The sequence below is a fragment of the Channa argus genome, chromosome 21, assembly GCF_033026475.1.
Source record: "Channa argus isolate prfri chromosome 21, Channa argus male v1.0, whole genome shotgun sequence".
Classification (NCBI taxonomy): domain Eukaryota; kingdom Metazoa; phylum Chordata; class Actinopteri; order Anabantiformes; family Channidae; genus Channa; species Channa argus.
Window position 1 is genome coordinate 8,987,931 of NC_090217.1, and position 24,178 is coordinate 9,012,108.

Here is a 24,178-nt window from a genome sequence, read left to right on the forward strand (position 1 = left end):
AAATGAAATTCACTCAATTATTTAAATTTGTAAAATTCTACAGGACATACAATTTACATTACAAGTAACATTTTAAACTGTTTGTGGGAAATCATTTTTCTTGAAGCAGTTCACAGGTCAAAGGGTAAAAGGTCAATTGAAGCTTTCCCTGCGTTACAGTGACTCAGAAATCCCTCACTATATTTAAATATTCATGTTTACTTTGGATGAGTCATCTCCGTGGAAGAGATTATTCAAATGTATTCCTCTATCCCCACAGGTAGAAAGAGAAAATAGATATTTCTGTTTGTTTTCTCTTTTCATTACTGTTGAATTGATGCAGCAGCATATCAAAAAGGTTAAAGACAGAAAACCCACAAAGCTAGTGAAGGTGTTTCTGTAATAAAAAAACGATGAGACAAAACTAGAAATGGCTATAAAATTAGTCTCTTTGAAAGTGCCTTGCAACAATGGTCACCAGGGAGAGGGGAAAAAAACTGTTAATTTGGTCTGGATGGAAATGTGACTTTGATCCAACAACTGAATGCAAATTACCAATCCCCTCATAGTGGACATTTTTTTTAAATCAAAAAACCCATTCTATTAGACACAAAGAGATGTACAGTGAAAGCAAAAGGAAAAAGGGAGGCTACAATCTCACAATGTTCAGAATTGTTTCGCAGATTACGTAAAGAACACAGCCCAGTTCTGTGTATGTAATTTAAATAGTGGCAGGAGTCATGATGCATTTCCTGATTCCTTACCCTAAACTAACCTAAATGAATCCAAACCTATAACCAGGTATTAACCCCCGAACAGTCATTTGAAAGGACTGTGACCAACATGCCCCCATTCCTATGTATGTAAGTACACAATGTCTTTAAACAGACCACGCAAACCCAAACGTTATTTTTAGAGTAGTACCCCCAAATAATGTGCAAACAATTCATTAAAACTGTCTTTACTTGGTTACTTTTATTTATGGATTTTGTTATTGAACAGCACAGTATGGCAATGGCAGCATAATGGTTTGTCAGAACATGTGACTGTATCTGAGAAAGCATCAAAAGGTCAATAATGTCAGTAACAGTACATAGCAATAGGTATGTGTCAACTTTGCCATCATTAGAGCGCATTAGAAACTAGAGCCTACTAGTCATACTGTAGCAGCACTTTTTGTTTCTAAGAAAACAACTGTGGCAGTTTTTCTTTTAAAATGTAAAAAGTCTTTTTAAAGGGTCCCTTAAGAAACAATAAATCATCATTACCTCAACTGCATCGATGTCTGGGTGCGGTTTAGCTGAAGCTAACAATTTAAGACTTGAGAAAATATAATGAGATATCACAGGCTATAACAGGCACTGTGACAAATAAACAAGTGAACACTGCTTATCCTTTGGAGAACTAATGACTGAGCAGATGTGTCTGTAAATTAATTGAAGCATTTAACTTAGTAAAAACAGGTCAAGGGAGCTTTGATATCTGTGGAACAATGAAACTGACGAATGCAGAATTAAAAGTGGGAGAGGAGGACTGCTTGGTCGAAACACATACTATAAAGCCCCTTATATACGAACTGACGCACACAAACACACACACACTCACAGGCACATCACCTCTTGCCCTCTAAGAACTGCTGTGTTTCCCAGCCATTATCCTATTCCAGAGTGCAGGTTGGTGGCTTCTGACTGCGGACAGCACATCATCTTTCCAGATGGATTGTTTTTGTGAAATAACCAGTTTATCTTGACTGGTCATCTCTCTTGGTGAGAAATGATTGGGCAGACAAGCAGGGTAATTGACTGCATTTGGCTTTCACCTTACCAATAAATACCTCTCCCTGGCAATGGCGCTGACATCTCTCATATTAGCTCCATCAGTGTCACTCTGACAGAGTGTGGGTACAGGGTGTGTGGAGGGGCACAGAGAAAAATGACATTTTCTCTCCTCACTTGAACACTCAAATACTGTGTGTCCATCTTCACCTTGCCACATCTCCTTCTTCATCTCTCTGTTTCTGTTTTCAACACTATCCCGCACTCTTCTGATTGTTTGCTTTCCTCTAGTTTCAATGTGGAGGCAGATGGCATCAAAACATCCAGATGACATATTGTGTTTAGAGTGAGGTCTAATGACAGGGTAGATAGTGGGAGGCGTAAGGTGTGTTGGCGGACTCAGCTCCATCAGGGAAAAAGAGAACCCTGTGATAATGACGGTGTTGATGCAGAAGATAGGAGATGACTTAAAATGTCACAGCACTTGTAGATGCGCACACAAAACATACTGCATAGTATACATGCACTCACATACCATTAGGTCTTCTCTTCGCAGCTAGTGAAGACTGTCACTTGGAAGGCACATGGTCTTGATATAGAGATATGTGATTTCATCTTCATAGAAAATTGATAAGCTGTCGGGAATGTGGGCCACATTAGAATTATAGCCTTGATTGTAAGACTAACAAGATTCTCTCCTCCCACTCTCTTCTGCCTCTTCTTGACTCTGTGATCCGGTCACCCGCTCCAACCCAAATTGGATTTTTATTTGCCAGTGCCCATACACACCTCATCTGCCACACTCAATGGCCTCTTTTCCTGAGATGAAACCTCTGTCGTTATATTTCCATCCCTCACTCTCGCCTTTTCCTGTGCATCCCATCAGCTCATTCTTTACCAGAGGATTAGATTCTGTTACTCTGTCTTCTCCTCTTCCTTCTTAAAGTCGCCAACATTAAATCAAATTAGGGTCAATGGTGCAGTGTGGGGACTAATCCCGCAGCACAAAGAGGCTTAGGAGATGCACCTCCTGTTACCAGATATTATTAAAAGTCAGCTGTGAAATAACAATTTTGCCCATCAAAGCTGCAAGAAGATTTAGGGGTCAGGTAGGCAAGATAGTCAGACATAAACATCGCAGCTAGGGGACAAAGTGACATGCTGTGCACACTGCTATGCCAATCTTTTTGTCAACATTATTCAACACTAGTGTATGGGAAAATGTATTACACAGCGATAGCTTTATTCACTGGTTACCTGCAGATCAGCTAAAATGGAAAGAAGCCTGCTTTTTCGAAAGGTTTAGAAAAACAAATTTGAAAACTGTAGTTTTGCATAGAAGGTATATGAAGTTGTAATTGTCACCTGTTATATGATTTAATGAAAAATAAAAAAGCTTATTTAAGGATTCCTATATATAATCTGTTTTCCACCTCTTTTCTTTCTGTGCCGTAGGGTACATTACAAAAATTTGTGGATGACCTTTTTGAGACCATCTTCAGCACAGCCCATCGAGGCAGCGCCCTGCCACTGGCCATCAAGTACATGTTTGACTTCCTGGACGAGCAGGCCGACAAACACAACATCCATGACCCGCACGTTCGACACACATGGAAGAGCAACTGGTGAGTCAAGTGCTTTTAAGCATATTAACATGCACATACTGTACCAGCATACACAGCCAGATGTGTGAACACTAAAATACAATGACACAATGCGCTTCATAATGTTTGGGAAAATGACCCCTCATTTATCCATTAGCATGTGTACTCCAGTGTGAGATTTGTTATAACAGAGTTGAACTTCTGGTCACGAGGCAGTTCCATAGCGTAGCTTTTCTATTCATTTCAATATTTCTACATCAGTACAGTGCCGTTGGCTCCATTCGTGTTGTGTTCATTCTGCACTGTTATTGCACAGCAGTCACAATTAGTACATGTTGCCACATTTCACATGGCTTTGCCCAGTGTCAGTGCCAAGCTGACCACACGCCTCTTTCCTTCCTAATATCCATTAACCACAGGGGCATGTAATCTTCATTAATGCCAACCACAAGGGGCTAATCCAATTGGCTGCCAAGACTCTCCATCTATTATCACGGATAGCTGGGCCAAAAAACGCCTGCCATTGTGGAGATCTCCATAGTGACAAATGTACGCTCCCAGGTGCAGGAAGTTGCATATCTGAATTAATATCCACTGATTAATTTAGACCATAGTGACCTCTATGAGCTCACCTTAAGAGGTTGGCAGGGGTTAAACAACAAACAGTGTGCCAGAATGCAGTGAGGAGAAAAATTAAAAGGTGAAGAAAGGGAAGTGAACTCATTGGGAGTTAAACGCACGCTAATATCTCATTAGCCTCCTGTCCTTTGCCAAGATCCCAGCATGCATCACTCACCCCAGGGCCCAGGAGAGCCATAGAGAGGGAAAGGCATCATCGATCCACATCAAGGGACAAACAGAAAGATGGAGGGAGCAAAGGAAAGGGAGAAATATTTAGTTTACACTGTAGCTCTAAATTTGGTCCTTTCCTGCATCTGCATTACTGAGCCATTTACTTTGTGCGTTAAGTGTTATTTGAGAGCGCAACGGGCCGCTCTGGCATTAGACATTTAATAGAATGGGTTCTCAGTGGAGGGTTGTGGATGAATACCAATTCATCATAACACACCCTCACAAAAAGGCACTAATATTGCACACAGCATTATGTGCTGATGCCATCACAGATATCTGTTGTGTGTGTGGGAAGTCTATATGTCTTTTCACTCCTTACTGTGTGTGCTTACCTGCAACCTTTAATCGTCTCTAAAGACTGTAATCTTGGCTGCAACAAAAGCCTTTATTTTTTCTGATGGTAGAGAATAATAATGCCTGTGCCTCTCCCATGCTGGGCCCTGTCCCATTAAACCTACCAGGCCTGTTGTCATCATACACACCATTAACTTCAACCCTTCAGAGCCCCTACACCCAACTGCTACCCCTACCTCCCCCTTAGCGCTACTTTAAGTTCCCTGATATAGCTCTTATGTTCGTTTGTCCCTCAGACTGTAGTGCTTCAGGGCACCGTGTTGTTGCTTCTTATATTATGAAGAAAATGAGTGTTTGTTTTGTGTAACTCACAAGCAAATCAGATTTCCATTAATTCTACAGAATCTAAAACATGGAGAAATCCAGGAGTAATTGTACTGTAGACCAGGATTTATTTCCATCCCAAATGGCATCATTTGGACTTTAAATTCATTGAAGCTGTATGTTGCGTAGTTCACAGAATTGGGTTTTTAATTTTTTTAAGGATTCTTTGACTAGACGTGACAGCTTAGCCACTTCCCATGAAAGTCGTGGGTAGACAAGTTATTTTTTTAAACTAGATCACACTCTTTTGAGTTTGATTTGACTGCACTTTGTAGTCCTAATATGATGGTCAGTGAAATAGTCTTTTAATAAAAAGGCTTTTTCTGACTCAGTCAGTGTAATTCCTCTAGGATAAGAGACACCCTTGATCTTGGCAGCTGATATTTAACCTAATCCCTGACCAGAAGGACCGATCATGGGTATGCTTCAGACTTCTAAAACTGCTCAGCATGAGTTGACTGCAGAATATTTCTCTGCTTTGCCCATTACACATTAGATAATACGTAAATGCTATTATTGTGGTTATTTTGAACACAGAAAATTATGCGGGAAGACTAATTTTAGTATCTACTTCCCCGATAGAACTGCATATTATTTCTATACGTGTATATATATACATACACACCTCAAGGTACAGGGCAACTGTGGCAGATTGTCAACAATCAAGACAGCGCAGCAGTGGTGTTAATATCCCTTTGATCCCTGCACCAAATCCCACTGGATTCTTAGCTTAGATTAATTTTGAAGTCATAATGCAGAGTTTTTCCTTCCTTTGAGCCCAAATCCTCTTTTGTTAGATTGTACATCTGGATGGATTTGTGGGTGATTGTGCTAGGATAAATGTTTAGTGGGATGGTCGAGGAGCACTGGTGGTATTTAAATGATTGCATTTGAATTTTTTTTTTTTCCCCACCCCCCCATCTGATTTTTTTATTTTTTAACTTGTATTGGGAGCTTCTCTGTGTGGCACCAAGCTAGACTGCGGTGTCTTTTATGTCCATTTTTTTGCTGCATCAGCTTAAAATGCATAGCCCAGAGAATAGTATAGCTATAGAGATCCAAGTAACACTCAGCTCTTTAATACCACCTGAGCCCTTTCACTGCAACACACCGATAAAGCTGGCCCTGTATCTACTCATTTTGGCAGAAACAAGCCTAGCAAATAAAAAAGACTTGTATATTTTTATTATTCTGGACAGGCACAAAATAGCACCCACTTGCACAAATGAGGCAATAGGAACTGTGTCACTGTGTGGCCCCCAGCGAGGACCCCTGGACACTGCTAGAAAAAATTAAAGCCAGCCACCTGTTTTTAAAGATAAAGGCTTTATTGAATTGAACACTCACATCAGCAGGACCTGTGGTAGTAGCAAATATAAAAATGTCATTCTGGGACCTAATCTCAGAGCAGTTAAACCAGACTGTTTTACTTTACACCCTGTGTTCCTGATATATATAAAAAAAAGTTATTGACATGATACTTTATATAGCAAAATATGAGAGCACATCAAAATGTCACATGTGGGTTTGTATCATACTGAAATCCTTAGATTTTTTTTAAATCAACATTTTATTCAGTTCAAATACTTTTAGCCTAGAAGACAAAAAAAAACACTAAAATAAGGTACAAAACTTCAACTTTATTCTTTCTCCCCTCAGCCTACCTCTGCGTTTCTGGGTGAATGTGATCAAGAACCCTCAGTTTGTGTTTGATATCCACAAGAGCAGCATCACAGATGCTTGTCTGTCTGTGGTGGCCCAGACCTTCATGGACTCTTGCTCCACCTCAGAACACCGCCTTGGGAAAGACTCGCCCTCCAACAAACTGCTTTATGCCAAGGACATCCCCAGCTACAAGAGCTGGGTGGAGAGGTGAGTTGTCTGTAATAAGTGTGACAACGTGTGTCTCAAAACATTAGAAAACCTACATTAGTCATGTTCTATTCCCAGGGTATGAGATTCACAGTAACAGAAGAGTTAGTGGTTTGGGAAGGTGCAGATAGGAGGCATTTCTGAGAGTAGCTGGTAATTTACTAAAATTTAACTTTTATTTGTCAGCACCGAGGCAAAACAGTCTTCTATGAAAGATGGGGTCCTGTGAAACAGTTAAGTATTTATGCATATGTAGCCTGAGGACAAGAATATGTGTGTGCTACATGGTTGCTAAATGCAATCCGGTGGAAATTGGACTGCTGTTGGTCAAAGAAGGAGAGGAGGAAGGTGTGTTTGTAGGCAGAGAAAGATGAGGAAAGCTTTGAATGTTGGGACTGTGACAGGGAAGGCTAGAGAGTTAACTGACATGATGCAGAGAAGGAAGGTGGACATACTGTGTCTCCAGGTGGAAAAGGAGCAGGGTTAAAGTTGTTCTACCATGGGTCAGATAGGAAGAAAAATGGAGTAGGAGTTAACCTGAAAGAGGAGATTGTGAGGAATGTTGTAGAGGTGAGAAGAGTATCAGACAGGTTATTGAGTCTGAAGCTGGAAATTGAAGGGGTGATGTTCAATGTTGTTAGTGGTTATGCCCCACAGGTAGGATGTCAGTTAGATGAAGTGATGCAGAGCATTCCCAGAGGTGATGAGAATGTGATGGGCAGGTTTGGTCTTCAGGACAGAAGGACAGATGGTGGTTGACTTTGCAAAGAGGATGGAAATGGCTGTAGTGAACACTTTCTTTCAGAAGAGGCAGGAACATAGGGTGAGGTAGAAGCTCTCAGGTGGACGACGTCCTGTGTAGAAGTTGTAATCTGAAAGAGACTGTAAAGTATTGTTAGGGGAGAGTGTAGCCAGACAACACAGGATGTGGTGAGGAAGTTGAAAAAGGAAGAGCTTCCAGATGACTGGACCACAACAGCTAATGTGATCAGGGAGACAGATAGGAGGGTCCTCTGTGTTACATCTGGAAAGAGGTTAAGGAAGTTCAGGAGTGTATACAGGCTGAGAGGACTTTAGACAGGAGTACAGGGAGATGCGGCAAAGAGCATATGAGGACTTGTATGTTAGATGGATTTTGTACAGGTTGGCCAGACAAAGAGGTAGAGATGGGAAGGATGTGCAGCAGGTTAGTGTGATTAAAGATAAGGATGGAAATGTATTGACAGGAGAACTTTGAAGAGTTGACTGGTGTGGAGCAGGAAGTAGCAAAGATTAGTAAGAGTGAAGAGGCAGTTGGTCCTGATGACATACCTGTGGAGGTGGCAGTAGAGTTTCGGACTAGTTTGTTTAACAAGATCTTGGAGAGGATGCCAGAGGACTGGAGGAGAAGTGTAATGGTGCCCATTTTTAAGAACAAGGGAGATGAGCAGAGCTAGGGTAATCAGCAATATGGATTGAGTCCACCAGATGCCGATGGAGAAGTACAGAGAGGGTCATAGGGAGTTGCATTGTTTGTGCTATTGTATGAGGAAGTCTGGAGTGGTGCAGGACATGTAAGACCGTGGTGAGGTGTGCTGTAGGTGTGACAGAGGAGTTCAAGGTGGAGGTGGGTCTGCATCAAGGATCAGCTCTGAGCCCCTTCTTGTTTGCTCTGGTGATGGACAGGCTGACAGATGAGGTTAGACAGGAATCTCCGTGGACTATGATGTTTGCAGATGACATTGTGATTTCTAGTGGTCTGCTCTGGAAAACAGAGGAATGAAGCTTAGCCACAGCAAGACAGAATACATGTGTGTCAATAAGAGGGACCCAGGTGGAACAGTGATGTTACAGGGACCAGAGGTGAGTGCAAGCAGGTTGGAACAGGTGAGCTCATGTTAGATGGTTTGGACATATTCAGAGGAGAGACTAAATATATTGGTAGAAGGATGTTGGAGCTGGCAGGCAGGAGGTCTAGAGGCACCCCTGAAGACATGGACTCACTGGCCAGTTCATTAAGGACACCTGTACATTGTTATGCAATCCAATCCAGCAGTTTTGCCCTGAATTCTACTTTATCTCAGTTCTTAAGTGGAAACTGATCATGTGAAGTTCATTATAAGAGGAGGTAGTTCTTAAACTCATCCTATTCAAAATTAATGAGAGGGTTAAAACATTAGAACCACATCTTCTTATAATACACTATACACTGACAGTTTCAACTTAAGAACTGAGACATTCTAACATTGTAAACTAGAATCATGGCAGAGCTGCTGTATTGGATTGTACAGGTGTCCCTAATAAAGTGGCCAGTGAGTTTATCTGGATACAAATAAATGTTGTGGATAATGAACTCACTGTGGCGCAGGAAGGTAGAGCTGGTTGAGGAGGTAGTTGGTTCAATCCCTGGCTCCTCCGGTCACATGTCGAAGTGTCCTTGAGCAAGACACTGAACCCCAACTTAGTTGCTCCCCCATTGGTGTAGGAGTCTGAATGGGTGAATAAGAAGCAGTGTAAAGTGCTTTGAGTGCCAATAGGTAGAAAAGAAATTCACATACACTAGGATTTGTGGTAATAGGTATAAAAATTCAGTATCCTGCTGTGCTCTTATGTATCCAAATGACGCCTTTGTTGCAAGTTTAATGGATCACACCAGCGAACACCTCATGCCTAGAAAAAGCCTCAGTAATACAGTAGTGCTAAAGTAAGGGTTATTCCTGGGAGACAGCAAAGAAAGTGAACACTGTAGAGGCCTCATGCTACCATGGAATTATAAAGACAGGTTTCTTACTTACCTGGTGAACAGCCTAATGGAAGCCTCTTCCTCAGTGCTCCTGTGTAGAGAAGAGAGAAGAACATGTACAAATGTTACGATGACAGAGTGAATCCACTTGAAGTACTGCTTAATTTAAGTCAACAAAAAGGTGTCTTTTGGGTTTGGTTGTTAAAGCGGTGACGTCTTACAGCCGTGTTTACTTGCTGCAATATGTTGTTATTCATTTTGGCTGTCAAGTAAAGCATGCTGGCATCAAGTTTCAGAGACAGATTGGTCATTGTATGTCTCCATACAATGACCAATCTGTCTCTGCTGTCATAACAATTTATGTTTACATGTGGAGAAATAAAAGTTCAGTATGCAATTCTTACTGCGATTATGCAATAAAGCTTTTTTTTTTAAGTACTGGGGATTGTAGTTCAAGTAATTTCTGTGGAACACTAAATGACTACAAGTATGCACTACATCTTGAAACACTAAATTGTAAAGGAATCATAAAGCTCAAAAGAAATAATTGACTTTGGCAATATAAAAAAGTTTCATGCTATGCCTTCCAGAACAGAATTTTTGCTTACGGACACTTTTTTCCCTTCTCCAACAAGCACACCTGTTTTCTACGCTAAAAACCCCCTGCCAGTCCCTACCCACAACTGCCCTCCAGCACTGAACAGGTGTGGATGTGTGTCTGACCTCTATAAAGGCTACAAGCAGCACCCACCTGCCTTTTCCTTTGCTCAGTTTGCTCTGATGACTTGTTTCCTGGCAAATATCATCTCTCACACACTCTGCCAAAAAGTGGGCCAGTGCTTGAGCGGCTGCAGCTACAGGAATTTAATATGTAAATAAGGAGCTTTAATTAACATAGTTGATAGGGGCAACACAGCTGCTGCTGACATTGACTGATTGCCTTTATCTCAATGCAGAGTGTGTTCTGTTATGGTGTTCAAGGTTAAAATCTAAGCCCTGACAGTGTCTACTACGACTGTACTATGACTCTATTTTAGTCATGTTACTATGCAACAGACTTGTTGCTTTCCTTAAAGATCTTCAAATACCTACAGTACTCTAAAGTACTGCAGTGAGGCTCTAAGGAGAACAGCGGGTCCATCTACGTAAAAACACAGCACAGCGTTACGTTTCCAATATCATTAAATATTTTAACAATTACACTAAACATATTCCTGACCAGCTGATTATTGGGATTTTATTTTCTCCTCTCTTTTTATAGGTACTACTCAGACATTAGTAAGATGCCAGCGATCAGCGACCAGGACATGAATGCCTACTTGGCAGAACAGTCACGGATGCACATGAATGAGTTCAACACCATGAGCTCTCTCAGTGAGATTTACTCCTATGTGGGCAAGTACACTGAGGAGGTATGTCATACTGTGACTCACAATTACTACTTAAGTTCAACAAATCCTTGTCATCAGTGACTAATATTTAGTACATTTTACAGTCAGTCAATGATGTAACCGCGTTTTGGTAAGAAGATTTAAAGGGACAATCCACTTACGTTGCACCTATTATTCACATTGATATCAATCTAAATTATTTAGGGGTGTTTTCAAAAATAAGAGAAATATGATATTGCATTTAGCAATTCCTTTCAGTGATACAGAGGCAGCATGGGAGGCTACTAAAGGATAACTTCAGTCATTTTCTAATCATGTCCAGTAGTACACAACTTGGATTAGGTTGTAAATCTGTGCCATGGGCCTTTGTCAATGTCCAAACAACAAACCATTCAACTGGTGACATGTTTCCTCATTCCAAAATGCTAGGTTGAGAAATCTAAATATGCTCAAAATCACCATAATTCCACCGGAGATCTCATACATGCACAGCTGACTGATGCTTACGTCAGTTATGGGAGGGGTCAAAAGTTTCTCGACTGAGCATTTTGGAATAAAGAAAACAACTGGAGCAAAATCCAGTTGCCATCTGTCTGGGTTGATGATTTAAATCATTTTAATAACTAAACAGAACAACGGCACAGTCAAATAGCTGACTGTAGATTACATTAGACAATTTCTTTTTAGAAAAAAAATTGCCTCAGGATTACGGTATAACATGAAAGTACTGGCTGCAGTTGTTACTTGTAGCAGTGTGAGTAATGTATTTGCATGTCTGTGTTTACCTCACTGTCCTGCTGGTAGATTGTGTATTCACTGGAGCAGGATGATGCAGCCAGGAAACAGAGGCTGGCCTTCAAGCTGGAGCAGGTGGTGACCTTCATGAGTGTGGAGAGCTGAGGACCGCACTTCCCAGGGCGCACTGGGAAGAAACCCCGTCAGAAACCGAGCCGTGCCTGAGCGAAGATCTGTCCCCATCTTTTTCATCATGTGACTTCCTCCCTCCGCCTTTCAAAGATGACTTCTTCCTTGACCTTTTTTCTGCTTCCTCTTTCCCAAGAAATATTTTGTTTTCCTCATCGACTGCTGCATAGACTAGTTTACCTGAACATATCTGAGGGGTGGTTCAGGGCTGAGGTTGGCTTCCTCTACAGTGCAATGTGGGGGATCCCTCAGCTCCACCACAGGGAGAGCTTCACGGTGATTGCTTGAAAGCTGGCCATATTGGCATATGTCAATCCTCTTGCTGGAAGAAACAAGGGGAAAAACATTTTTATGTTGCCTTCAAGAATTTACACTGATAGGTAATTCTTTAAAAACCACAATGTTGGGTGTCCATTTTCTCGAGAACTTTTTACAAAATAGGATAGTTAAACCATCTCTAGAGTCCAGTTTATTGTAGTTCTATATTCAATATACAGAATTAAGAGGAAACATCAGAAATGATGACTGCAAGCCAAATTAACAATTCTGAAGGAAATTAATGCAAGGATGGTTTCCCAAGTTTACACTGTACCTACAAGTGAACCATACATATCTGCGAAATTTGGGTTGAGCCCAGGCAAACCTAGAATGTTCTTGTTTTTAATGTAGCTGGAGTTGTTTTTAACAAAAGAAACTGATGGGGGCAGGGAAGGATTAGTGCTTCTCGGAACTTTGCTTGATCGAAATGTGACTGATATTAAAACTTGACTTAGCAGAGCATCCCCAGCCTATACCACTTAGCAACATTCACACATTTTTCTCTGGCCAGCATACATTTACTTAAAAAAAAAATGCTCATGATTTCTGCTTCCATTTGGCTTATGTGCCTACTGCAAAATTTCCTTATTATTAGACAAAAGCCTGGAGGCCCCGACCCAAGTTGGATCCTCTTTAAGAAGCACAGTACCGACTCTGGAAGACAGTGTTTTGACTGCTAACCCAAACACCAGGAGCAGTCTTCGTCTGGCTCACGCCACTGCGACGGTCTATTAAAGCACACACACACGCACAGATACACAACTAATCAGCAGCTGCCCAACATCGTGACTGCCCAGATACCTACACCTGCAGGAGGTAAAGGGAAGAGCTGACTGAAATATACTTGGTAACGAAGGATGATTCAACACAGTGTAGCCAGAGACGGCTGTCTGCTACCAAAAGGGCCTCTGTGCTCCAACAGTAGCACTTCTTTCCAAGGATGTTCTTATTTAAAAAGACTTTTGTGTAGAGGAATCAAGCAAGATGGACTAAGTCGGTCAGCCAAAAACCAAAGGAGCTTGAAATTTTCAAAATTGTCAAAAATGTATTTGTAAAGTGCCACTGAGGAACGGACAAAAAAAAAAGGATTATGTAAAAGACAACCACTTCTAGCACAAAAAATTGACTGGAACTTTAAGAAACCTGTGTGATTTTTCTGACCTCAGTGTGTCGAGGTGAGAGGCTTTGTGGGCGAGGTGATCTGATCCTCCTTTCTCTTTCCATCGTCCCGGGTCTCTCCGGCTCTCGGCACACCATTCAACCTTGTGTCCGGCTCCAGACTTAGCAGTTATTTTTTTGTTTCACACAAGCGTTGGAGATTGTAGCTAGTTGCATACAGCAAAACACCAACTCTTGAGTGTGTAACTGTTGAGGCGCTTTTGTCTGTATTAGTGTAGTTGTCCTCAGTGGTGGCAGGGGGCAGCCTTCTCCAAGCCTAAAAAAGAAAAAAAAAAAAATCTGACAAAGCAGAGCAGGAAGAACAAGAACCGAGCATCACAGCAGGATAAACAGAAAATGACAGACATTGATAGTAGATAAGACTTGTTGGATGTGAATCCCCACTATTGGAGAGTGCGACTGAAAGAGAGATGGAGGCGCCCTCCGTATCTTTTGACCTCTGCCCTTTCTTTTGCCTTGACAACGTGCCCCATGTGGTGATGTGAATGTGTGAAGACCGCCCTAGGTCCACCTTGGGTCCTTTATTGGCTTTTTAAGCGCATGTAAAATGTAAACAATTTAAGAAACTTATTTAAAAAAAAATGAAAAATAAGATTAAGCCTTGCAATGATGATGTGGATGTGTTCTTTTATCTTTCTTTTGCTTGGAAGAATTGAGATGGAAAGTGGATTGTTCATGTAATAAAAACTATAACTTTCGTTTAAGGTGGAACCTTTATCCATTTTAATCCCTACCACAGACCCTCATGCCCATGGTTTTTGTCAAGTGTTAAATGCTAAATAAAACATATATACCGTTGCATGTTGACCTACTTGGATGGTATTAAATGGAACTGCCTTGCTCAAACATATTTATATAGATCTACATCTAGGGAGTTTCAAGTAATTTATAAGCCAACTTTTTATGAGGTTATGGATCTCACATCAAACAAACACTGTGGCCATCTTTCTTGTCCCTTCAACTCTTCCCTCAATTGCAGCCCTTCAGTTTATTTTAGCTGTGGTTTTAGTTTCGGTAGGACAGACACGGTTAGCCTTGCTCTGCATTAAATGTATTATTTCATTGCAATAATTGCTTTAGGTTGGTTTCCCTTTAATCACATTTTGAATGTTGACGACCGATTTTAACAATGGATGGGTTTGCTAAAGGTTAGTTTCCTCAAAATACAAACATTACTGTTCCTCACTTAGAAACAAGTGGAAAGAACTATGTTTACATCTGATAAGAATTACAATTACTTGATAGTGGACTTAAAGTTAAAAACGGAGTTTGGCAAGTGACTGTTTTGTCCTTGTGTTATGCATGTGAGATATCCAACTCCCTGTCCATTAACTACAGTCTGCAGTTCTACAGTACGATCAATGTCTGCTGTTACAACTTGACGGGGTACATTCACAAGGTGATGCCTGGACACGTGCAGTAAACATATCAAGTATATTCATTTGTAATTGGAAAATTAGGGGAACAAGGACTAATTTAACCACTAGATGACTGCAAGACTGACATTATAAAAACTGAAATAAAAAATCAAGTCTTTCTTTTATGTAGCCAGTGAATACTGTGTCTACATAGCCAGAGTTTCCCCCTCCCAGCCATGTGTTAATGAATACCACAAGGTGATATTCCTGGCCTGTCATTGTGAATCTGCCCTCGAGTGTACCATCCTGTCTTTCATTTTTCCCTGCTCTGTGTCTTCCCCCACAACCAAGGTTGTCTGTTTGCAGCCACCTTGCATTGCCAACAGCACAGATAAAGTTTCCACCTTCAAACGTTTTGTAGGAAATAAAAATGTCCACCTAGCTCAGTGTTATAGCAGGTGTTACAGAGACATGCTAGAAAAGACTTTTACTAGACCATATTTGAACGATAGAGTATCTTATCGAGAGATGAAAACGGAATCTGGGGGATATAAGGCGAGCTTCTCTAACTTTGTTATAATTAATTGTATACCTGTGTATGTAAATATAATGCATTCCTATTTTGCAGTCAAGAACAAAATACTATTTGTAATATAGAATAAACTTTATTATGAAACCAAGTATTTCTTGAGTGTTTTTATCTAAAATGAGTCCAACGCTTGTGTTAGCTACATGCAATTTAGGAGCGATGTTATAGAAAACTTGATGCAATAACCACTAACAAGTGCAGCTGGGTAATAGCTCTAGATCCTGGAGTGTTTTGCACGATGTTGTCTCAGCATTACTCTAATTTTCCTTTCTGTCCTTGTGATGGGCAGCAGGGATGTTGAGGCCTCCAACTCCCTAATGCCAGATGGAACAACAGACACACAAAGATGCATAATAAAGAGCACATCATAACATACCTGAGATTTCCTTGTGCTGTCAACTGCGTGCGAGAGGACATACGGTGCCTTACAGTAGGCTTTATTGTAGCACAGGACACCACCTACAGTATGAAAAGAAAGATGCAAACAGTTAAAATAATTTTTGCAGAGGGAACGTCATACACCAACTCAACACACTGTATTGTCCAATTCTGATTTGGCAACAAAGGTGAAATCTCTAAACTTATCAACTTTAATAAAATCAAGGACAGGATGACAGCTTGAGCCCTCTACTCAACATGACCACTGGTGTGATACTGCAACATCTGCATCACGTAACACTCACACTTTCCATAGAGAAGCAAGGAGTGTTTATAAAACAGATTAAGGCTGTAAAGATTTTTAGGATTCTGCTTGATCAAGAGCTTAGTCAGCACTCTGACAAAGTGAAAAACATACACAGATGGGTTAGTAATAGTCTGTGATGTTTGTCAGGTTGAGATTGGAAATCAAACATTGTGAATTTGCGCTATATAAATAATGTCCACCACTATTTTCTGCAGCTTTATTAAAAAATAAAATAAAATCAACATATTATATAAAGCACTTTGAGCTAGTACAATTGCTCCTTCATCAGAAAAGAATTGAAGTTAATTAATTTCCTAAGAGGAACTTTTTCACAGAAATATTTTCATTATTTTACTACAACTTTCTTTTGATTATGAAGGAAAGGTTGTACTACCTGAAAATGTATTAAGTATTAGTTGATGAAAGAACAACACTCTTTGTTTTACTCTTATTTCATCTGTCGGCTGAATGTGCTCAGCGTATGATAACATGGCATCTGAGCTTTTAATTTATGTGCTTGGCCTCTTCCTCTACTGGATGGTTTTGTTTTCACCTAAAGAAAGGCAGCTTTAATAGGGACATTAACACCATGGTTAGGAGATTATACTGCACATTACTGATGCTACAAGTCCCTTCCTTCCCATTTCCTGTTACCTCATGCCAAGACTGTCTTTTGAACTCAGATCTTTGAGAGAGCTCCTGGACAAAGGATGTCCAGCATCGTTTAGCCATATCGTAAATAAAGAGTTTGAGTCACTGTGAGGATTTAACATTAGTTTCTATCTGTTGCCATCAATCTTTATCAATACCCTCAAAAGGTGAGAACGGTCGATTTCTAATTGTGCCGATCAAGTCCAACAGGTCCCAGATTTCATTCCCTCATTTTTCAACAACAGTGTAGGTCAACAGCAGAGAAAAATAAGATAATCCAGGTTTCTGATGGGGTATTGTTGGAACTAGCATTAGGATAGAAAAGCAATGGCCCAATGCATTAACATCCCCGTAGTGTGCAGTTTTACTTACAGTGCCCAGGTACTAAACCCTTTCCCTCTCTCCCTCTTTATGATATTGTTACAGAATTATTTGGACATCCCTCACACAATTTATTTTAACTTAGATAATTAGTCAGACCTTTCCATCCCCCTGCAGTCCCACATTGCCACAGTAAAAATGTTAATTTTACCCAAGATTCATTCAATCCATAATTCTTCTCTGCCCTCAACTGTTGGAAAAAAACTGAAGTCTAGGATCTCTACATCTCCATTTTGTAAAAAAGCATCCTCACGTGAAAGTATCAACTAATCAACTACTAATCTACTACAGTATATCCTTGGACACTTGAGGACGTCTTTTTGCCAGTTCATTACTCAAGCAAGCATTTGACTGAGATGCCACCTGGGACCATTAAAGGTGCCTCTCATAATCCAGGCCATCAGCACATTTGTTTCAATTACCTTCACAGAACCCATTTAACAGCTCACAAGCTGCACCTTATGGGCAAACTTAATGATCTCCCGTGCACTTTGTTGTAGGATCAGACACAGGCTACGTCCACACACTGAGAGCCAGGTGCTGGTATTACACACCCTGTGTTTTTCCAGGGCATCTTTGACTTCCTCCACTGACAATACGGTCCTTTGATCAACTGTACATTCATCACTCCATCATAGATTCTAAGAGACCTCCCTGGAGGACTGAGGTTTACATGCATGACTCCAGAGCTATTTGGGGCACAAAGATGTGTACTTATGGGGGAGGAGAGACAGAATTCATGACGAAAAAGAACTTCAAATTTGACGCTGGAGAAAACACAGACAGGGGAATGAGCAAACACCAGATGGCTGCCGCCTGAATTCCCGAGTATTTAAAAAAAAAAAAAAAACACCAACAAGGAGTTCCACGTGTGATTAGAACCTCAGGCTCATTACTGCATGACAGGTATTGGTCGTTGAACACACACACTTCGCTTTCTAAGTCACAGCTTTTGACTAAACATACCTTAAGGACCAGGGCTGTCTACCCCTGCTCTATCAGGTAGGTGTAAATGTATGTCCTCTCCACAGTAGGTACTGTAATGCTGTCAATCCTCACACACATTTAGCTAATCCACACACACTTTCTGTAATTCAGCCAATCTTATTCTGTAATAAAGACTGCAAGCGATTGAGAGAGAAAAACCAAAGAAGAGAAGAAAAGATGCCATCTGCAAGCACAGGACCCTGAGCAGATCTGCCAGGCCAAGCACCATCAGGCCCACATCCAACACCCAGACAACCTGAGTGACATTACATTTCCAGGAAAACTGCTAACTTTTTAAACTGCTAACTCTTTTTGCATATTCTATTCTGTCTATAATAATTACTTTGTTACTGCGGCCCACTAGAAACAAAAACAAAAGATTTTTCCACGGACCACAGGCTCAGTGGTTCAAACCCCAGTTGCAAATGAGCAATGTAGCATGAGCAATGTGCAATTTATAATTTTTATAAGAAGTCTATCATTGGCCATATCATTAGAGGAATGGTCCTAAATTCTATTTTGCACTATTTTACTACATTGTGCTTCATCAGAGTACCTGGCACATCATTCCTATGATACCTGATGTGATGTAACACAGGTCCTTTGTGTCCTTTTTTCTTTTGTTCTTAATTCCCCATCAGTATTCATTAAAATAAAAGTTGGTAAGAATATTAAGGGGCGGGAGCCTAGTACACAGTTTGACACCCAATTCAGGCAGAATCATTGTCATCAGTGATTTACTTTGGCATACTAAGCAGCTCCCCTACCAATAACCAAACCATGTCATATTGGGCAGGACAAAGACAAACGTGTCTGCCAGTTGGAAATAAAATGAGAAAGCCTGGCCCACAATTCACTTAAGACTGGGGTGGTCTGTCAGAACCAGCTAGCAGCAGATATTAAATATATGGAGCCAGGTGCATGCAATTAGGTGTTCAGTTAGTGTCCTTAATTATACACTTAAACTACAATTTGTCCAGCATGGATTCTTTAAAAAATTTAAACAAAGCAAAGAGTAAATGCACAAACATGATCCAGCAGAGCTGAATTTACATCATACAGATGTAAATTTACATATTTCCTCCCAACTTTGACAACTTGTCTACTCTGTCTTCCAAGTTGGAATTTCTAGTCACAAACTGGCCGATAACGAATTTTCTAATTAATGAGTAAGGCTGGCTCACTGGACCTGGACCTCTCATTGTGTCTGGCTCTAAGTCAGCCTATTACTACTCCAAGCAATGCAAATGCTGCTTAGCTCCTAATCTGAGCTGCAGTTACAAACGGCTCCATGAGGTAAATCTGTGGATTGTGTTGATAGCGTCAAGAGGCAGGTTCCAAAAGCTTTGCTGCTTTAATGAGATGCCTTTCCTGATGTGATGTAACGCCGGTCATTAGAATACAGGCTAAGCAAAAACGCAGGCATAGGTACAGATTAGTTAAATCTGGATTATTCTTCAACGTGACCTCACTCAGGAAATCAAAGAGGAAAATTCCTGCCTCTGAGCAAAGGTCACACTACAAAGCTGAGCTGTTCTGCAGTAAACACACAACTGCTTTCATCAGCTTAGTTATGTCACATACAAGACACACACAGCTTCCACGGACGCCTTTTTGCAACATCAACTTCTCCACATGACACAGTAAAGCCCACCTCCACCCTTCTACAACAAGAGCGCCTTGATAACACCTTCCCCGAGACACAGGTCTTTAAAAGTCAGAGGTAAGCAAAAAAAAAAAAAAAAAGACAGGTAAATGGAAAACATGAGTGACAGATGAGGAAATAGAAAGTTCTCTGTAGCAAAGGAGGGCAGAGGAGGTGTGAAGTGTAGAAAACAGAGTGATGACCTGCTGGAGGAGTATGCCCATAGATGGGAGGCTGTGGCACTGGGGCCGGCTGAGTGGCTGATGGCGTCGAGAGATTGAATTGGCCCAGTGTCACCCTCCATATACCAACCAGTGAACTGGGAGTAATGGGTGAGAAATAGAAAGAGGGAAGGTGGAGGGGGGAGAAAAAGAGAAGTGGAGAGGGAGGCCTGCCAAGTGTCACCCTAATTTCCTGACTAGTGAGCTGGGAATAATGGAAGGGAGGAAAGAGGCAACTCTGAGGGGTGACGGGTTGAGAGGTTGGATTGAGGTAGCGAAGGGGGCAGAATGATAGAGAGCTGTCTATGATTGCTTCACACCAGGGGTAGTTTTCCACACTCCCATGATCACTGCAGCCCTTTCACCCCAAACCCCCACCCTGCCAGCACACACACACGCACACACACACACACACCTATGTGAGGTGGCTATGCAGGGAAACCACATTAAAAGGTCTGCATGGAGATCCTGTGATGGACTGACGTTGGTTGGACAGAGGACTGTGGGGATGGTGAGGCACCTGAAAGTTTAAATATTAATAATTTATGATGATTGCAGCTCACTTAACATGCAGCAGGTGCCAGCGATGTGTCTCTAACACTGGAGCTCCAAGACAAGACAAAGAAGAATACTGTAAGTGTTTCCAAGCTTTGTCTAGTGAGCTTTGTCCCCCGTTTCTTTGGATTTTAAAATAAATTGCTGCCAAAAATCATTGTAATGATCCTCACCAATAACCTCACAGTTATTAAAACATCTGGTCACTGCATGTGATTTGAGTTTTGGAGTGAGGCTTCAACTGGCTGCTGTGTCGACTGCCTGTCCGGATGGATGGATGGATGGATGGATGGACTGATTGATGAAAGGACTACAGCTTGGACACTGGTTGACAGGTCTAATTTCAGCAGTGGACTCAGAGATATTGACAACTGCAAGCGAGCAGATGGGAGCAATTACGGATATTAGTCCATTCTCCTCCGTCTGCTCGGTCTTGGTAAACATTTGTGTAGCTGGTGGCAGCAGGGAAGAAATCCGACAGACGCAACGTTAGAGCCAGAAACACCCTAAACACTACAGATGGAGAATGAAGAGTCTCTCAAACGGTTTCAAACAAATACTTTAAGCACTTGAAGTAACCTTCACGCTGAGACAAGGTACATTTGATGGATCCGACTGGCGTTGGACGGTTCCCTTTGCTTCCTGCACGAGAAGCTGACAAAAGGTCAAAGAGTAGGAAATGCTGAGAACCATTTACACTTTGGATTCACACCAAACTACATGTGTGACACCTCCTCTCCAATGGTGGCCTTCCCTGACCATGAGCACCAGATGGATCCATGTGGTGCTCATGGTCAGGGAGGTTCTGCACATTCCAAGATCTAGACCAATCCTCAACATCACCATGGACACACAAACACACACTTTTGTTTTTATTACGTTGTGGGGAGTTTCTATCGACTTACTGTATATTCATTTTTGGATGCTTTGCCCCACAGCCGACTGTGTAAAGGAATTTTTGGCCCGACTATGTAACATACACACACACACACACTCTCCTGTATGAGCGCCACAAATCTTTTTCCCCATTTCAGACTCTAATCAATAACAACCCTGCACTTCCTTCTAAACTGCACATTTGCTCTGCGGGCTAGCACGCCATATGCTCTCACTGAAACACAAATTACCAGAACTGCATGAGCCTATACAACGTAGTAAATTGATTGTGTGGTTGACAAGTACGTTGAAATGATCATTACTTTGTTTTAGGCACATGTGCTGGACGGGTAAGTGAGTCCCTGCATTGATAATTGTTACAGCAGTGTAGCACAGGTTTGAATGCTAAAATCCTTCAAACTGCACATAGATGCTTACTACTCCAAACCATTATAACTCGCTTAAAAACTATGAATCACTGCTATGATAACATGGAAAGTGCATTTCTATTGTACCAGTGTCAGATTTTCATATTCAATTTGGCCATGCTCTTAAATTAAACAGCTACTGCACATGCGTAATACTTAAATATACATTTTATATACACTGCTTATTTGTATGACCCCAACTAATGGCTTATAGGATAAAACAACATTAAAGAAAAAACCTAATAAAAATGTTGTATTCTGTTCCATCTCGTATCTACGACAACAAAACAAATCATTCATCAATCATTGTCAAAGGAATCAGTGTTTCTGTGAGCTGCTCCTGTGAGGCACCACACAAAGGGCAGCCCTCTATCACAGTCAGACACCTGTGGGCTTTTGTCCCTGGCTCAGTCACACAACTCATTCCCACCGTGTTAGCCTGTCCACAATGGACAGGAGCCCATCAGCTGGGCACTGAGTTGGACCGTCTCTGTGGACTGACTGCTGCATGATACACGAAAAAGAATCCCACTAGGCACATTCACACAAAGATTAACGCAACTACCCTCTACCCCTTACCCTTCCAAAAGAACCACCATACGTGAACAAAGCCATGCACATTTTCACAGCTTCTCCAGCACCAACATTATGAATATGAATAACCCTCTGGCTCAGACTTCAGCAGCCTGTGCCATTCTGTGCTGCGTTCAAACCCTCAAGATGTCAACACAGAGACAGAAGGTCAAACTGAGAAACAAATCTGACAACACAGTGTGGGCCTGCAATCGGCTATAGGCTTTATCCAGTGATTGGGGGCTAAGACACGCTTGTCCTAGCATGGTCCCGATGTGCTTAATTAAACAGAGTAAATCTGGACGGAGCACAGTGACTTGCATCATTTGCATATGAAGTAAATGTCCCTGTGGTGAACTAAAACTTTGCATTTCAAGAGGCTGACTTGTCAGGAGACGCGTGACGACATCTTGCTGAGAGGCTACAGATTTTAAAGGGGTGGAAACGATGGCAGTCAGATCGTCCTCTAATCCAATTCAGCGGCAGCCATTTGAATAATTGATGTGGGGACATAAATTGGTCCATTCCAGATGTCCCCTGCTCCCTTAATCAATACTGATTCCCTTAATCAATGGTTGGCTGGCCAGCCCAAGGCTTTGGCTGTTCTCCTTCCACACAACCAGGCTACAGCCGGAGCTTCCCACAGTCCGAGTCACAGGTGGTTGGCTGCAAAGTGGCTGTTAGCGGTGATGGGCTCTGGGTAATTGAGGCTCTTACCCGGAGGGGTTGGGGTGGTGTGAGCAACAGTGCGGACGGCGAGATTGGCCTGGTGTCATGAGGAGACACATGGCCTCCACTGGGAAATGAGCACAGACAGATTCCAAGACTGCCTTGAAAAGACAACTTGCGTCATGTACAGAATAAACCGATTAACTGAAAGTCAGAAGAATATTGAGAGACAGTGGGTTGGTAGCTAACTACTGTATGAGAGACAGTCAACTGTCTTTTGAGAAGGTCAATACAGCACTGGGAGACTTTGACGTTGGCTCATGCTACTCAAATGAACCCGAACCCGCTCTTTTCCATGCCAATAATCTGCAAGCATAAAGGCTGACAAATGTGGAGTACACACACAGGCAGATAATGGTGGGCAGAAAGAGTCGTGTGCCAGGATGCCAGGACAGAGTGGAGCACAGCAGCGTGTGACAGCTGGGCGGCACAGCTGGGGGAGACAGATAACCCTCTGTGTGTAGGAGCTGACAAAACAGCCACTTCCTTCCTCAGAAGACTCAAAAGAACTTCACCTGATGCTCTACCTCTCTCTGTACCCATCGTTCCCCTTGTCCCTCTAAATGCTCCTCTCTTTCAAGCTGCCTCTCATTTTATACTTTCACAATCCATGCACCCGTTATAGACTTCATGTTCTTCACATATCCGTCCCCTTGGCCGGCATACACCAAACCGAAGTCGCTTCACACTGACCTGTGTGACTTTTCTGGGCCTGCCACCCATCAACAGGTGACAATTACAGTTTGATAAAACATAAACAACAAAGATATTTCACTATACTTCAGCCAGCAGTTCAAACCATTAAGAAGGAGAAATGAGTTACATTAGAAAAAAACAAAACAAAAACATGTGTCAATCAATTTTTGAGAAAAACATGGTGCAATATTTGCATTCATTTAAATTTTTATATTTGGTATTCTGACAATTATTTTTTTTTTTTTTTTTTTTTTTATCTTCCTTAGGTCCACCAACCACCAAATAACTGAGTCTTATGCACGACAGATGGACATCAATTACCGATTTCATCTCTTAATTTGGTAATGGGCAGATATTAAACAGTGTGTGTGTGTGTGTGTGTGTGTGTATGTATACACATACACACACACACACACACACACACACACACACACACACACACACACACATATCTATAGATGCATGGGTTGCACACAGGAGTGCAAATTGCTGTCTGTACAATACGCCTGT

At 41.6% G+C, this 24,178-nt stretch overlaps 1 protein-coding gene and 1 long non-coding RNA gene across 3 annotated transcripts in view; one reads left to right on the forward strand and one right to left on the reverse strand.

Annotated features, from left to right (window-relative positions):
• Positions 1-15,332, forward strand: part of plxna4 (plexin A4) — a 212,002-nt gene extending 196,670 nt beyond the window's left edge. For both annotated transcript variants that reach the window (XM_067490113.1, XM_067490114.1), the window contains exons 29-32: positions 3,210-3,379; positions 6,548-6,760; positions 10,744-10,894; positions 11,678-15,332. In XM_067490113.1, coding sequence (XP_067346214.1) covers positions 3,210-3,379; positions 6,548-6,760; positions 10,744-10,894; positions 11,678-11,773 — 630 coding nt within the window. In that variant the 3' untranslated portion in view covers positions 11,774-15,332. The remainder of the gene's footprint in view (positions 1-3,209; positions 3,380-6,547; positions 6,761-10,743; positions 10,895-11,677) is intronic.
• LOC137106596 (uncharacterized) lies at positions 9,103-11,760 on the reverse strand. The gene is made up of 3 exons (XR_010911980.1): positions 11,659-11,760; positions 9,535-9,573; positions 9,103-9,228 (listed from the first exon to the last, which is right to left on the reverse strand). It is a non-coding gene; the product is annotated as an uncharacterized lncRNA (long non-coding RNA).
• Positions 15,333-24,178: the final 8,846 nt, after the last annotated feature.